The sequence below is a fragment of the Ips typographus genome, linkage group LG8, assembly GCF_016097725.1.
Source record: "Ips typographus isolate SLU linkage group LG8, UJ_Ityp_2.0, whole genome shotgun sequence".
NCBI classification, from domain to species: Eukaryota; Metazoa; Arthropoda; class Insecta; order Coleoptera; family Curculionidae; genus Ips; species Ips typographus.
Window position 1 is genome coordinate 7,309,643 of NC_138429.1, and position 17,262 is coordinate 7,326,904.

Genomic DNA, 17,262 nt, shown 5'->3' on the forward strand with positions numbered 1-17,262 from the left:
AATGTTCATCCAAAAGAAAAATTTGTCTTAACGAGATTTTTCTCGGAATATTAGAAATTTCAAAGTTCTTTTTGGTACTCATTTTATCTAATATTAGACACTTTGGCATAAGTATACCCTTTGCCGTGCATTCTAACCATTTTGGAATGCAATTTTAACAAAAATTGTATTTTTTCAATTTTTGACAGTCTGTAGCGCCCCTCATTTGAACTCCAATCAATTTCATGTTTTCTTCACTTTTTCTTCAATTCTTTTCAACCTCATCAACTGTCAAAATTAATTTTAACATTATCATACCTTCATCTGATATGCTTCAATGCTTCTTCATTCTACAATAATCGATCACTGAATTCGTTATTACGAAGTACTAATTTCAGTATTATTTATAGAACTTATTTTCTGTGTATTAGGTTTTTGGTCGAGTTTTGTGCTTGCTAATTCGATTTGAATTTGATCAGTCGAGCGATATCAATTTATAATATTGCAAGCTCTATTTTTACAGGTTGTTTACGTGTTATTGAATTATTATAGAATTATAGTTTGGAGTGTGGTTTAGTATGAGTTTTTATCCAATAAACTAAAGAAATCAGTTCAGATATTCTTTAACATAAAGCGATAACAACATAAACCCGGAATTAAACTGTGAAATTGTAGCTATTTATGAGATTAATCGTACCAATTGAAATTGGTACTGCGAATATAACAATTGCCAGTACCTGGTGTACTAAATTGTTGTGTTTCCGGCTCGTAAATAATAAGACTATAGAATTTGATTATAAAAGCGAATTATTGCGATTTAGCTTTAACAACTGTCATGTTGTTATAAATAAAACATGTTGGCCGACCTCTTAGATTGCTACAATCATGTTGTTTTCCTCTAAGTGAAACATTCTTTCACTTATTGCGGTGAAATTCTATTTTCTTTCGGTTTAGCAATTTAGATTAAACTGCAACGACTACAAAGTGGTTCGTTTACTTTCTGCGTAAATATAAATTTAGTACCTCATTTTTTGATAATATTTGTTGTGTTTCAGGTCAAGGGGTGGTACGGTGACTATGATGCAGATCACCGAGGATACGCCCCCGGATATGTTGGCTGGGGCCATGGATTTAACAGTCCATTTACCCAATGGAAAATCAGTTAAAACCTCAGTTGAAAGAAGGTATAGTTTCTTAGCATCTTATATGGTGAATGTGTTTTATAAAAGTTTATTTAAAGAAATATGAAAGTGCTGTTAAGTTAAGCTGGATTGCTGTAATTTTACATGTTTTCATAACAACAAGAAAGAAACATTTTGTGACGTCATTCTAGTTTGTTTGGTTTCCTGTATAGGTACCATTTTATAATAAGTGTTCCAGTCTTAAAACTTTGATTGACATCTTCTTACGTTATCTACCTCCTAATTTTTTATTCTGCATTTTATACATTTTTATCTTGTAAGATCTTTCCACTTGGATATAAACGAGCATGTAGTAATTAAGGGTATTAACACAATCTTAGCTTCTAATCTACTAATTTAATAATCAAGGACTGTGAGATAAGTTTTACTGTACAACCTGTTTTAGCACCCCCATGATGGATCTTCTAGTGCAAATCACCACCGCCAACCACTTACAATTATCCAACCACACTCTTCAAGTACTTGGAATGGCTCCATCTAGCCAGTATAATGACAGGGTACTACCATTCAAACCCAACACACCCATAGGAACCTTGGATACCCAACATATTAGAGTAACCAACCATCAATCACACACGCAACCCTCATCTCACTTTTTTAATTAATTCTAAGGTACTACCAAAGGGTAAAACCATCCCCCAACCAAAACTTAGCGTAGGACCCGGTCATCAGCCTTTCGAGAGTACCTTCAGACTGAAGGTGCACTTGCCCAGGAACCAACTGTACGTTACGAGGGTCAGTCGAAACGTTCTGCTGGAGGACATAATGAAAAAGGTGTGCGAGGAAAAGAATCTGGATCCTTTGAAGTATGATTTTAAACGGCCCGGTAAGTGTTTTGTGGTTTATCTGGTCGTATTGTTCTAGTGTCTTATCTCATTTGTCGCAAACAATACCTCGATTTATTTTGATTTAGTGCGGTGTTGTATGACACCATACTGTGACTACGAGTGTGAGTTCATTAATGAGTTTACACAGGTGATCACGCGGTTTTGATGGATTTTAGTTCTAAAAATTGTTAGGGAACCTGCGGTTGTGTTTTTACTAGTGGCTGTAATAACAGGTATTATTATACTAATTGATTTTATCATCTTGCAATAATTACCTATCTGTAGCTACCTTATCTTTAGAACTACGTCTTAATCTATATTGAACTAATAAACATGACCAGACAAATAGACTTAGTAATACACTGATCACACTTGTGCTCCCATAAAGTACGTAATTTCTAATTAATTTATAAATAACTTTATGCATGTATAAGTAAAATTATTAAGGAAAATCCTTATGACAATTATCTTCAAGTATAGTAATTTATAAGTGGGATTTTAGCTAAGTGAGGAAATACATATTAGACTTTAGACCTTGCAGTCGCACTTGTTTCTCTCTCCATATAATTTCGAAAAACCCAAGGATTATTTGAGATTTTTTTGAGTTTCAGGCATTAAAATTTTATCAATTTAGTATAGATTTTGCAGCTTGGAATGCGTATAACGCGGTTTTAAGTACGAAAGAATTTTTTATAGGATTTATTTTAAGACCATTTGGATCACAAGTATTTTATTTTGAGATTTATTAATCTTTGTTAATGAATTATGAGGAAATGGTATGTGACCTTTAATTGTCCGGACTTAACATTTTATAGATTTTTCTATTTTAAGAAAAGAAAAATAATTAAGACAAAATCAATATGTCAAAATGACGATAATCTAAAAGGAACCATATTTTTTCTGCTTTTTTGATAGATAAGTCAGTAACTTCGATTGTTACTCAATATTTCACTAAAAATTTATTAGTCACTTCATACGTTTTACGTATTACCTATAAATACATATTAAACGATTTTAGGAAACTATATTATCTAAACTTTCACAGTTTTCATTTGATTTATTTTGAATTATCATCCATATCAAAATTCCGGATAAGTTGGTTATACTTTAATCAAATTTTATTCAATTGCATCAATATTATCAATTCCTAACTTGTTCCTAAAAGACTTTTTGAAAAATGAGGTTTTATTGGTTAAATGCTCACGTGACTATTTCTGACTTTTGGCCAATAGCTGTACATATTTCTCTGACTGAATCCAATTCAGTCAAATTCAAGTGTGGTTGAATTTTTAACCAATCAGATCGGTGACAGTTTCACATGACAGTTTTAAATGTCATTTGAAGGATTACGTAATCGTTTTTCAGTTTAAACTGATATTTTTAAAGGCACGTGACCCTCTTTGCAGTGCAAATGGCCAAGTGACAATTTTCCATTATTTTAACGTCAAAACTAAATCCTAAAGATCACGTGAGTGTCTTAGATGTTAAAATATTATTTGAAGAGTCACGTGACTCTTTTTAATGCCAAACCAGAATCCTGAAGGTTACGTAACTGTAAATAGCGAAATATTGTTTAAAGGGTCACGTGAACTGAGATTTTTTAAATTGCATGACTTCTTTTAATGTGCAAATGGTCACGTGACGATTTTCAATAATCAAATTTAATTTTTTTTAGTCCACGTGACTCTTTTGTAACTTCAAAACGGATCCTGAATTTCACGTGACTATTTTAAGATTAAAAATGGAATTTATAATGTCACATGACAGTTTTAAACGTCAAAATGTCATTTGAAGGATCACGTAATCGTGTTTCAGTTTAAACTGATATTTTTAAAGACTCGTGACCCCCTTTACAGTGCAAATGGCCACGTAACAATTTTCCATTATTTTAACGTCAAAACGAAATCCTAAAGGTCACGTGACTGTTTTAGATGTCAATTTTGTATTGTATATATTTCTGCATGTATTATTCTCAACTTTGTCAATGGAACTTGATTCTAACAATAAAGTACTTTGATTGATTGATTGAAAACTGTTTTTACAGGCTTATAGCAACTTTAGGAGACTTTAAGTTAATTTTGGAGGCTTCTGGTACATTCTAATCACTATTAAATCCTTTTTGAACTTTGAAATGAAAACTTTGAAAAAAACTTGGAATGTCCATCAGAATGTATCAGAGGCCTCTGACATTTTCAATTCAATTTCATTTTGGTGTTATATGCTAAATTTTGTATTGTTTGTGTAAATTCTTTTGGAACTTATCTGCAAAGAAAAACAAAAATTTTGCTGTCCTATTCTATTTGATGCAAAATATTATTTGAAGAGTCACGTGACTCCTTATCATGTGCAAATGGTCACGTGACCATTTTTAATTTAAAACGTTTTCAGGTCAAACCGGAATCCTAAAAATAAAGTGACTGTTTTAGAAGTCAAAAATATTATTTGAGGAGTCGCATAACGATTTTCAATAATCAAATTTAGTTTTAAAGGTCACGTGATTTTTTTAATACCAAAACGGAATGCTAAAGATCACGTGACTGTAAATGACAAAATATTATTTGAAGGGTCACGTGACCATTTTCAATAATTAAATTTTATTTTAAAGATATCGTTACCGTTTTTTAGTTTTTAACTCTAAATCACGTGACAAAGTACAAATAGTCACGTGACGATTTTAAGGTTAAACATGTATTAAGCATTATACATTATTATCATAATGTATTAAGTATAAAATAATCCCTCGCTGATACATAAATTAATTTTCAGTTCCATTGCCACTAATATACGCTCTTAGTATATTTCCATCTTGTTTTATTTGTATTAAACAGAGATAAATAGACGCATATTATTCAGTTGACATCCACCATTAACGACACAGATTCGGTTAAATGGAATAAGTTGTGAAATTTAACTATATTTTATACTATTTATATTTAATTAAAAAATCATCCTTTAAATCTTTAGAAACAAAATAATATTGGCAACAGGGTTAATGGAGTTAGCAACATCATTAAAAAAGGATTTTTAAGCACTTTCTAAAAATGCAAACTGAATTGTCTTGTTCAACTACTTCTCAAATAAGACTTGACTGAAACTTGATGATATTTATTCATTGTTTTTTTTTAGGCAATTTAGAGGAAGTTCTCGACCCTAAACTAACCTTAAACGACTACCAAATCACCGAAATTTACGTGGTGTCCAAACGTTTATCAAATCTAAACCAGGCGTTTTCACCCGCCGACATTATGGTACTTCGAAGAGAGGAAGAAAGAAAACAGATGCATAACAAAAGTGGGGGTGGCGTTTTAAATCTCATTTTCAAAAAAGTTAAACCGGTACGTATGGTTTTTGTGGGGATAATCTGGAATTATAGCTTTTTTTCATATGTTAACAGAGTATGGGATCGGGATCAGTGTCGAGCAACGACAACAGATCACTTTCTCCCACTCACAGTGACGATTCGAGGTCGGTGACGCCGCCAACGGTGCCGCCGCTCAAAAAGGACCCACCAAGACCGCCTCAGAGGAAGAGGCGACCTGCCCCAAAACCTCCTCAAGTGACACCGCAAATTTCAGTTAACTCAGACAACGAAAAGACTGCTCCTTCGTCAGGTAACTGTCTGTCTGTCAATCAGTCAAAAAATTAGATGTTGTAATAATAAGTAGAGAAAAAGTTTGATGTTGTGAAAACTTAACAAAATACGTTAAAGATTCTGTGATAATCTGTTTTAGTCCATTGATTCCTGTCTTTAATCTTGCATATTATCCAGAAATTACTACTTTACAAATATTATCAACATAATGATGAACATAAGCCTCGTTTCTCAGTTCAAGATTACTATGTTTCATCGGTTATCTGTCATCCTTTCAGCTGAATTCTTCCATTTACTTCAAGATTGGTCATTAACAGGATCTTCAATGTGTTTATTATTCAGCTATTTTTGTTGCAGTCTTTCCAACATTTTGACTTTCTCTATGTTGTCTGATTTGCTAATTCTACTGATGATGTCTACATCCATGTGTCCCTGCCAGTTTAGTTGTACTAATATAATTTATGAACAACAACCAATGAGTATTTTTGTAAGTCGACTAATCTACGCTAGTTTTAGATTGTCTGCTATGTAAATTCTATAGGATGCTGTAAATCCGTATGTAATACCCACGTCAAAATTTAGATTTAAGCGTCGTATAATTGTAAATAATCCATTTGGTGTAGATAAAAAATTAAATGGATTAATATTAATTAATCTTTAGGCTGATGGAAAATTCCAGTTAAAACAGGTTACTTTCTTAATTAATATATGTCCACAAAACAGTGTCCCTCATTCGTTTTGTAATCTTCTCTGACACAGAGTGTCAAAGAAAGTTGTGACCGTAAATTAGGTTAACTCTGAATAGGCCTGAAATTTGTGGAATAAGATATCTAATAGAAAATCTCTCTAAGAAAGAAGTGTTCTGAGTTCAGTCAATTACACAAATGATGCACATAAAATATCTACACATCAGTTGGTGAACAAATGTTATGTTGGTATTATTTGTACAGTCCACTCACAATTTTTTCTTCTATATTTTTTATAGGTTTATTAAATATCCTTCTGACAATAGTAAAAGTTAATAAACAATTAAGGGTCTCACAATTTGTAAATAATAGTATATTATTAACCAAGGTTTAGACAGAAGCTTTTATTGACCATATGTCATGATTAAAAATTTTGGATAACAACATGAAAAGTCAACCTAATTTATCTGTCTCTGTCAAGTATATTTAATATGTCATATCGTTTGTTGTGTTTGTGCCCACTAGAACTAGAGATTAGACTCTATTATTGACCTAGGTCAACAATGAGCATTAAGGTAGAGAAAACTAATTTCTCAAGTTACTAATCTGTCAATAATGGTATGTTTATCATGTTAGTAGTGGAAAAAAAATATATATTGTAACGTTGGTTTTCGTTAGTATTTTAAAAGGTGGGGTCAACGGGTTTAACATGAAATTAGAGGAAATTAACTGTAAAAAACTTGTATTAAGGGAAACTAACGTTACACTGGCGCCCAACGTGGGGCCACGGAAAATCAGTGATTTTATTGGAAAATCAAGCTGTACTTGTAGAGAAACAGTCCACTCTTGTGACTCGCTGAACTCAGTTTTTGTGAATGTTCGCCCCGATAATTTGCTTCTACAAGTGTAGGACTTCTTCAATCGGACTTTAGTGCAACAAAACACGAAGCTGCAGAGTGCAAAATTACATGTGCGTTCAAGATAAACAACTGTAAGTACTTATATCAAAATTGAGCCAAGAAGCCCCTACTATTTACGCTCTAAGACCAATAGTCAGTCAAACATGAGTATCACATTATCTGCAGAGCAATTTGATGCTCTTATGAGCAGGTTAACTTTAAATCAACCACCTGTAGCAACTCCTGTAGCAGTGAGTGGTAATTTCACTAAGTGTAGCTCTAGATTTGATGGTTCAAAAGATGCTGACGTGAATGCATTCTTGGATGCCATTGAAATTTACAAAGATTGTACTCAAATGACCAACGTTACAATATCCTTTAAAATTTCGTTATATGTAAGGTTTTGTTACAATTTTTTTTTTTAAATTTAGTGGTGTCTACTAATGAGGAAGAAGATAACAAAAAACCAATCGAAACCAACGGACTGACGATCTGCCATTCAAGGAATAGCAGCGACAGTTCCGGTTACCATGAAGCATCCATTTTGAGCGAACAAGCTGCTTCTCTAGGACGAAATCGACCTAAATCCGCTTTTGTAGGTGATTTACCATCCAACCTGACAGAAATGGCAGGACAGTCAAGGTCTACAACCAGTTTAATTGCCGGTAAGTCTTATAGTAATAGAAGAAAAAATATTAGCAATGAACGGAATGTAAAAATATGGCCTCAGTTTGAGTCAATTCATAAAGCCCAAGTGTTGACGTTAAGAACATTTGAAAATTAAGTTGTCAGTCTAATTAGGTACAAGAAGTTTGGAGGTTCCAAGGCTTAGAACTACTTCCAAACTGTTTATGAGTTAATTTACAACAACTTCTAAACTTCAACTAGATGAACCCAAAATATTCAAAAAACTGCAGGAAAACTGTCTGAAGAAGAAGGTATCTTCTAAATAAACTATCTGGCGATCTCAAGAATTATTCACACTAGCTGAGAGTATACTTTAAACAAGTTGTTCTAGAAAACTATTCTGAAACTGAAGGTGACTGTTTTAAGTACACACAAAATTCAAACTTATTAGCTTCAAAACAAATGCGTAGAATCTTTTAAAATGCTTAATAATACCTTCTGAAGAACACGTTTTCATCAACCTAACAAATTTAATTTTAAAATGTACTGTAAAATTCAAAATTTGTGAAAATATAATCTAAACTGTTGATAATTTCTGGAAAATTCTGTTTTTAGTTAAGCATCTGAAGATAATTTGAACAATTTGATAAATGCAGAAAGTCTTTAAAAATGAGGTTTTCATAAAATTGGAGATGTTGGAAACTTAATTTAGTCAAATAAAATATTAGGCAATCCTGAATGAACTAAATTTTGACGGGTTTTTAAATTTTTTAAAAGTTCAAACTTATTTCAAATTAAACTTTGCCATATTCACTAATCTCTTATTAATCACCACATTGCTCAGTTATGCAAATCAATTTTTTATAATAAATTGCGCCTTTTTCTAAATGAATCAAACCGAAATGTGGATCATGAATATTTAAAACTTAAAGTGGTCTGTTTTAATTACCAAAACACACCCAGTTAATTGAATTTTTATCATTTCTTAAGACTTCATCAAAATTAGGTTTTTCTTAAACGAAATCAATTATTTTTGACTAATCAAAGTCAACCTAAATATGGCCATCATTAATATAATTAGTTAATCAATCAATTCGCCTACTTCTATCAAACATTTGGCTAATCATTTTTGAATTGGCTCATGCTTCAACAATTTCGCGTAGGCTGCAAATTAGATACTGAAATAATTGTATTGTCTTTTTATAGTATATTTAGTAATTTACGCTGTTATTGAATCATCCATCAGAATGTTTAAAAGAACCTCCCCTTAGAGGACTTTAGTCAAATTTTTACGCATATTTTGACTAAAACAATTTGTTTAATAAAATTGCGTTTCAACATAAAAAAAGGGAAATAATAATGTGGGTAGAAATCGAGCGACATGTAGGCCGACATAACGAAAAACTGGTTCGCAACATCCACTTGTTTCAGTTCGGAATCGAAACCGCTCCGATTGTTCGCGTTGTCTTTTCCTCTCCTTAATTGGAGCGGATTGAGATACGACTTAAGGTAATACAGCACAATTTGAATCGGCCCGAAAACAGTAAACAAAGTCGCTTTCACTCTTGTGCTCGTGCGAGCTAAATCGTAAAAATTAAGTCGTAAAATTAGTGAAATTGTCTTGAGGCCGTAAAAAGAGGTACACAACGTCAAAATTGATGAAGGTGTGTGATGTTGCTTTAGTAAAGTCATTCAAGGTGGTTTTAGTTGGTGTTATTCATATGAAAGTTGTGACGGTTGGTTTTGGTAATGTAATCCAAGTTTTGCTTGATTTATTAAGTAATTAAATCTACAGTTTTAAAGTTTAAATCGCAAGATCTTGTCGTTAATTAAACTTTGAAAAATAACAAGATTTACATGTTGCACTGTTAAGGTCACGGGACAACTTGAGTTTAAGGCGATTATCAGATTTACACAAAATTTAATATTGTTAACAAAGTCACGTGACTGTAAATCTTTAATCCTTAAAAGGGTATACGTTATAGAAAACTTCAGTTTGTAAGTCTTCTCTAATGGATATAATTCTAATGTTTACTTTTCTATGATTTTTGTTTAAAATCGATTTTTTCATAGCCTTTTTATTTTACAGGAAAAGGGTTTCTCAAATATCCTATCATGGAAAACAATACCCTATGCATTGAAAGAAAATGAAATACGTTACTTAAAAAAATACAAACAATTCTATGTTCTCTTCTTCAGTGACTAATAATGTACTTTCTACTTTCATATGGGTTTGTACACAAAACCACAATCAGGTGTGGTAGTTAATGTAGAAAATCCACATCGATAACATCGAGGTATGTGAAGCTATAATAATTGGCCCTCTTTTGATAATTGGATTTTCCCTAATTTGGGACAGTCCAATCTTTTTATAATAACGGATTGTGTATATGAAAGCTTTTTTGCAAAGGAAACTTTCTTTGTTCTGTCAGCTTTTTTAAAAATAGTTTTAACTTTCCCACACGCACATTACTTGTCTAAGTGTTCATTCAATTGTACAAATCAAAGTAAGGAAGGAAATCACTGACTAAATAAATATTTGATTTCATGACAATTTTCAATTCAAATGACATAACAGCGTTAAAGGTCGATGTCGAAAATTTCAAGGTAACTAACAAACTATTTGCTACAAGCGCAAATAATGCGAAAAAATTGCTGATTAAATCTAATTTGTAATGTTCTAAATATGAAGGCGTGATAACCCACGTATTAGCACAGCTGTAATCCAAGTGGAAATACTTAATTTTTGGTCTTTTGGGTTTCAGACTAAACTAGGTAAGGTAGTTTGTGCTGCCATTTTTAATTTTTTTGATCCATGAGAACTGAGTTGATGTTTTTGAATTTCAGGTCGAAAAAAGAAAGCAGCCCCCCCACCACCACCTGTAGCTGCCGTATCGCCAGCAAATTCAGTAATCGCGCCCCCTAGTCCCCCCTTATTAGTAGCTAGTCAACCCGATACCCGACCAACATCAGGTAAGACCCCCTTTACACTTGCAACCCCGCAACTAATCCACAAAGCACCGCGTGTGAAGTTTTACGTTCGAAAAGGAGAAAGTTCCAAAAATTTCACTTTGAATCTTACAAACGCAGTCCGTGGTTTACGTTTTGGCCCTAGAACTAGACGATACTCTGTTCAAAATGGTGCTTTGACTTTAGGCCAAATCTATCAAGAAGAAAATTCGAATATCAAACCTCTAGAAGGTAGTCTAAGAGCAGTAAAGGTACAACACATGTACAGAAAAGAAAAGGACATTATTGAAGTTCCAGAAACTGACAATGATAGAGATGTGATTTTAAGTTCTGAACCGTCAAAAGCAATCCAGGACATCCCTAAAATTGCTCACGTAACTAAACCTGAAGGTTCTGGTTTCAGGCCTCCAATTCTAGAAGCTTATGGTATTTCACCTTCTAAAGGAGTCAGGCGCAAATTTGGTTCTTCAAGAAGAATCAAAAATAGTGATAACTCTACTAATGACGAAGAGTGGAATCAGTTTATTACTAAGTTAGATCAGATCATGGTTAATAGAGCTAGTGAATATCTTTAATTTTCTTTTCTTTCTGCTAGGAAAACTGAAGAACATTTTGAAACAGTTCTATTTTTCACTACCTTTATAATTTACACTTATTACAGCACTTTTTTCTCCTTTTCGAAACTAACCTTCTTAGCTTACCAAACACCGCTTTACGCTTCTAAACTTTTGCTTGTAGTGCACTAATAAAGCCGGCCGTGTATTTTGCATGCTAGAAATTCCTGAGGTGTTGGAGAGTGAAACCGCTTCTACTACCACTAATACTTTGGCGCCGGTGCCAAAACCAAGAAAACGACCACCAAAAGCTGTACCTCGAGTACGACCCAGGAGTTTTGAAGAACCGCGATCAGATCGAGAACGAGTCGAAGCTGAGCTCGGGATTGAGCCAATTACTTTCGAGTTAGGACTCAGAAATACTTACGAAAAACCTGACTCGTTTGAAGTAGATGAAGTTTTCACTGAAACTCCGTTAACAGTGGACGATATAGAGTTTCTAGCACCAATATCTGAGCAACCTGTAAAAAGTCCTGTACATTTTAAACCACAACCATCAAAATCAGATGAATACTCTATGGAAGAAATTTTAAGTAGTCTTGAAATGGTCAAACCCTTTATAATGAGATCAACTGAGTCATTATCAACACCTCCACCTGTTTTGATTGGTTCCCTTCAAAGAACTACAGTAACCAACATATTCAACTCTGATGAGTTCCTGAAGGAACCAAAACCACCTGAAGTGGTGGGGGTGATCAGAAAGTCTTTGGTTCGTGATTCCAAAAACAAAAAACAGATTGATGATTGTTTAAGTGAAAGGGTGGCGTTTCCAGATTCTTCGACATCAGGCATGTTAATCTTCTTTTTTTTATCTTTGTCTGTCAGTTATTCGTAGCTTGTCTCTATCATTTAGTACTCGTGTAGTCGTTGGTGTTGGAACTGTACAGTCTTGATGTTTTATCTGTTAAATTCAATAGTGTTCGTTTCATTTAAGGGAATACACTTATCTTCATTATGTTTGCATGATAATGATAAATAATAATTTAGAAGCAGTGTTATTATTTATACAATATCAGTCTTTTTGAGTAAACCAATTTGAAATTCACAAGTTTAAGTAAATAGAAATTATCATCGATTACAGCCAAATTTACAGTCATTTTTAACGTCCTGTATCTCCGAAATGGTCAGGTCATGTATTTTCAAGCGTCGAATGAAATCTTAAAGATGACTTAACTCTTCTTATGATTAAAATAGCATTCTTGCAGTAACGTGACCATATTTAAGGCCAAAATGTTGTTATGAAGGTCATGTGACCATTTTTGAGATTTAAAAGAATTTCTGAAGATCACGCGATCGTTATCAACTATCAAATCCACCTACAAAGGTCACGTAAGTATTTCTATTTTAATTTTTGATTTTGACCACCCATCGGCATCTCAAAATATCACCCAATGTTTTAAAGTGTGTGTTAAAATGTGACAAATTTTCAGAACATTTTTTAATACCCTGTATATGCATGAAGAAGTAGCTTTTATTCAAAATCTGATTCTATAAGAAATGGCTTCCCAAAGACTGTTTTGCTTACCAATTTTAGTCGAGGCACTTTGAAGATACAGGGTGTTGAAATTACTATCTCATTTATTTCTCTGAGCAGTTTAGTTCAGCTTGAAATTATGTACTTAGAAAATTAGAGCGACTATACTGTGTGTGACATGATAGAGATTTAAACAAAACTAACTTGTAGAAAAAAAATGTCTTCTCTCCATTTCCTTACTGCAGTATATTTTCTTTCTGTATATTTGTAATTACTCTTGCATGTAATCTGTAGTTTGTGTTGTTAAATTATAATATAGTAACACTCTGTTTGTTCTAACCCCCAAGTAGACAAAAATCATCTCTTGATAAGCCTTGGTTAGATATGTGTCATCCGCACAAATCCACCATCATAAGTAAAAAAGTTGAAACACCACGTCTCCCCTTATTTCAGAAACCACATTACCCTTGACCCCTTTCGAGGGTGATGCACCAACTCTTCTTCAATCGTCATCATCAAAGAGCCTCCTGGAGGAAAAAAGTTTGGAGTCCACGGACAGCGGAATCGCTCAAGACCGCGATAAAGAACCGGATGACGACTCGGGTTTCCGTACTCCACCTCCCCCTCCTGTTCTGGATGATGCGTCTTTTATTTTTCATGATACTGTGTCTTCAATAACTACCCCTGTGGAAGAACCTATCGAAAAACGCGAAACCATTGAAGAAGTAACACCTCCACCAAAAAGTATTCCAGACATGGATGATTGGCATTATCAATTACCGTCACCCCCTAAAGCTTTCCGTGATTCTAGTCCACCAATTCAGTCAAACTATTCGGCCAGTGAAAGTGATTTTAAAGACTCGGTGGTCACGTCTCCAGAACTCTTCGAAAAACTAAGAAATCTGGAAGATCGAGAATCGGCTAGCAGTGAAGAACCGCCACTGAACACGTTATCTCTAGAACACCTGGAGAAACGCAAGTCGTTGGTCTACAACAGAGAATTGGCCACCAGCTTGAAAATGGCCGACAATGCGGATCCCAAGCCGAAATATACGCAACAAACCCTTCCTAATTTTAAAATAACCACTTACGATGTGCCGAAACACCAGAACATCAAAGTATTCGAAGATGATACAGTGCGAAGCAACGAAAACGTCACATTCCGAAATAAAGCGAAAGTTCCAGTAGAGATTAAAAGTAGTAATGGACCTGGAACGGTCGTGTCCAGGTCTGGATCGTTCTCGACGGAATCGAGCTGGTCTCCAATGAAACCGGTGTCCAGGTCCAAGTCAACGTTAACCTTAAATAAGTGCCAACCCCCGAGGGAGGCAATTGTGAATGGAAATGGAGGAGGGATGTCGAGAAGCAGCAGCTTGTTTGATGTTTCCGGTCTTCATAGTTTGGAGGTAAGAATTTGTATTTGAGGGGGTGCAAAGTTGGTTTTTGTTAGTAACACTGAAGATGTAACTATTTTGGTAATAGTTAACCGGTGTAGGACTACTTATTTTTGGTTTACACTCTCTACCAAAAGGTTTGTCAGAACATTTTCATCTTGGAAAATTTGGTTTTTCCTATCCCTGAACTTTAATAGTTTTATTAATTTTTAACCCCCAAATTGCAACTAATACAAGTAGCAAACTCAAAGTTTGAACAATTTAGGTCTTGTTTGAGTCAGGGATTTAGACAGTTTTGACGAGATTTCTGTACTTACACTCTAATTTGTAGCATTCTGAATGACCACACTCAAAACTTGTTTCATTAAAAATTATCAAAACATATCACACAAGTGGTCGACATAAATGTCAGATTTAAGGTCAGATTCCGGTGATCCAGGAAATACTGCAGCTTTGCTTATTTAAATTATGCTGTCAGATTAAAAATAACTGAATTAGCTATTGAGTAACCCTGTACGTATTAGGGGCCGAACGAAGTAGTCTTCTGCTTTCAGCCCTTGATAGGTACAATAACGATTAAAGGACACCCTGTATATTTATTATTTTTCTTCAAACTCTGGAAACGCCAATTTGCTATTTGTTACTGAAATAAACAGTTTATAAAGTTTTGCATCTCTGCTGAGAGTATCATCAATGTACTCCTCAATAAAATACTGTAAAACAAAATTCAGGTTTAAAATATCTGAAAGCTGTTTTAAAAACATGATTTTTCCAGGTAATGAAACAAATTCGTACCAAACTCCATTCACCGGAAGATTCGTCGGAAGACTTAAAAACCATCCAGAAACCGGAACCACCAGTAAGTCCGCCAGATCTAAGTCCGATCGAGCCAAAACCTCCCTCACCTCAAGCGGTTAGAAAGTATTACTACAGAGGTCCTCCAGCTGTCAACATGACCACCTGGTCTGAACGTCCAAAAGTGCCAGTGGCAGTCAAAGAAGATGAAGACTACAAACTAGGAAATGTCAACAACCAGAAGACTGAAATTACTCAACACTCTGGCAACGTGGTGATTAAAATTGGAGGTGCGGCAACGTCGACACCGATATCAAGCCCCGTTACCACAACTGTAACTAGCAGTACCAAATTGTTGGCACCTGCAGGTTACCGAAGACCATTGGGCAACATCAATGGAGCTTCTGAAAGACCCGCTTTCCTCAACTTTGAACCGAATAGAGCTCCGGTGGTACGTGGAGTAGAATTCAAAAAACCTTTCAGAGACTTTCACAACACATCAGTTGTTCACCTAAATTCTGAAGATGTGACTTTAAGACCAAAAAATGGTGGTAGTCGTGAGGTGGTCAACAAAAGAGCTTCATGGGCAGGAAGTTACAGCACATTACCCACTAAACCTAAAGTGGATCAACCCTACGAACCAAATCAAAAAGTACCCTTTTCACAATCAACTTTACGTCGAACTGAATCCAGTAAATTATACGCGGCAGATCAAAATTTAAACGTTTTTATTGAAAAAAATAACAATAATACAATAACTAAAGTGAGGCAACAATGTCTGAACCACACACCTCCACCACCTCCTCAAATGCCTAAAGTAACTTTAAAAAAAGTTGTGCAGCTTGAAAACCGCCAAAGTAACGGATCCGAAGATCCTCGAGATCAACTGATGGAGTCCATACGAAGTTTTGGAGGCAAAAAAGGTCTTAAAACAGTCAAAACTTGATTACAGTTGGTGTTTGTACATAATTTTAATATGTTTGTGTGTGTTGTAGTCAACATTTTAAGCTCAATTTTTCTCGATCAAGTTGATCAAAGGTGAAAAAGTCAGTTAGGTCTATTATGGTAGTCAAAGGGGCTTAATTTTGTACATATAATTTTAAATCTTATAATTTATATGTGTCTGTTGTAGTCATCATTGTAAGCTCAATTCTTTTACTGTTTTAATTTTCGTCCGTTATATTTAATATTAATCACTTAATGCGTTATATATTTGTATAGTTTGAAGTACTACCGTAAATGATATTTTTATTAAACCATTCTGAATTAACAATACGTAAAATATGGAAACGAGTACATTTTAGGGACCAAAGGTTGTAAGGAAATACTATTATTTATTTGTTATGTTATGATGTATACATCTGTATTATACTATTATTTAAAACTACATAAACTAAAAATCCCATTAAAAAATATGGTAAATATTTTGGTGTTTTAATTTTGCACTCTTAGTGATCCAAATACTAAAGGTAAGTTTGGTTTTCTTTACAATTGGTGAATGCGGTAAGTATCAAGAGTATTTCTGCTCTCATGAGAAAATTATTGATGATTGAAAATTCTACCAAAAGCACAGAAATGCAAGGAGGCAAATTTGATATTCTTGACACTTGTGAGACGCGTCAAGTATTCGGAAGAAAAAACGTTTACCTCATTGCGTTGCTGATCTCTTTCGAACAAAAAAAACTAGAAATAACAAAAATTTACTTCTCTGTTAAAAGTGTAAGTTGTACCAGGAGCATAGGAATTCAAGAAAGTAAATTTAGTTTACTTGACAATATTAGACGAAACAAAAATGTACCTCATTGCGTTTCTGCTCTCCTAATACAATTCTCGATTTTCTGTAAAAGAATTGTTATTTTACAAGGACCACAAAAAGGTGAATTTGGTTTCCTTGACAATTGCCGAATGCCCCAAGTTTTAGTAGTAACGAAAGTTTACCTCCTTGGATTTATATTTTCTGGATAAAATTCTCAATTTTCTGTACAAATTGGATTTTCTACCAGGAGCACAGAAATGCAAGAAGATGAGTTTGGTTTCCTTGATAATTTGCAAATACGGCAAGTATTAGGAGTAAAGAAAATATACCTACTTGCGTTTCTGCTCTCCTAATACAATTTGCAATTTTCTGTAAACATTTTATAATAGATTTTCTCTTGGGAGCACCGAAGTTCAATGATCTAAAGATGGCGAATGCGCTAGTATT

The 17,262-nt window shown here is 34.0% G+C and overlaps 1 protein-coding gene across 6 annotated transcripts in view; it reads left to right on the plus strand.

The window, feature by feature from the left end:
- The window catches only part of LOC145732562 (uncharacterized), a 78,902-nt gene extending 62,419 nt beyond the window's left edge, over positions 1-16,483 (plus strand). For 4 of the 6 annotated variants that reach the window (XM_081984903.1, XM_081984902.1, XM_081984904.1 and 1 more), the window contains 10 exons: positions 1,035-1,163; positions 1,567-1,735; positions 1,794-2,007; positions 5,135-5,343; positions 5,403-5,619; positions 7,617-7,850; positions 10,660-10,785; positions 11,558-12,184; positions 13,324-14,276; positions 15,040-16,483. In XM_081984903.1, the coding sequence (XP_081841029.1) occupies positions 1,035-1,163; positions 1,567-1,735; positions 1,794-2,007; positions 5,135-5,343; positions 5,403-5,619; positions 7,617-7,850; positions 10,660-10,785; positions 11,558-12,184; positions 13,324-14,276; positions 15,040-16,005 (3,844 nt within the window). In that variant the 3' untranslated portion in view covers positions 16,006-16,483. Of the gene's footprint in view, positions 1-1,034; positions 1,164-1,566; positions 1,736-1,793; positions 2,008-2,083; positions 2,242-5,134; positions 5,344-5,402; positions 5,620-7,616; positions 7,851-10,659; positions 10,786-11,557; positions 12,185-13,323; positions 14,277-15,039 lie in introns of those variants that run through there. The other 2 variants (XM_081984906.1, XM_081984907.1) reach the window with 2 other exon arrangements.
- The last annotated feature ends 779 nt before the right edge of the window (positions 16,484-17,262 follow it).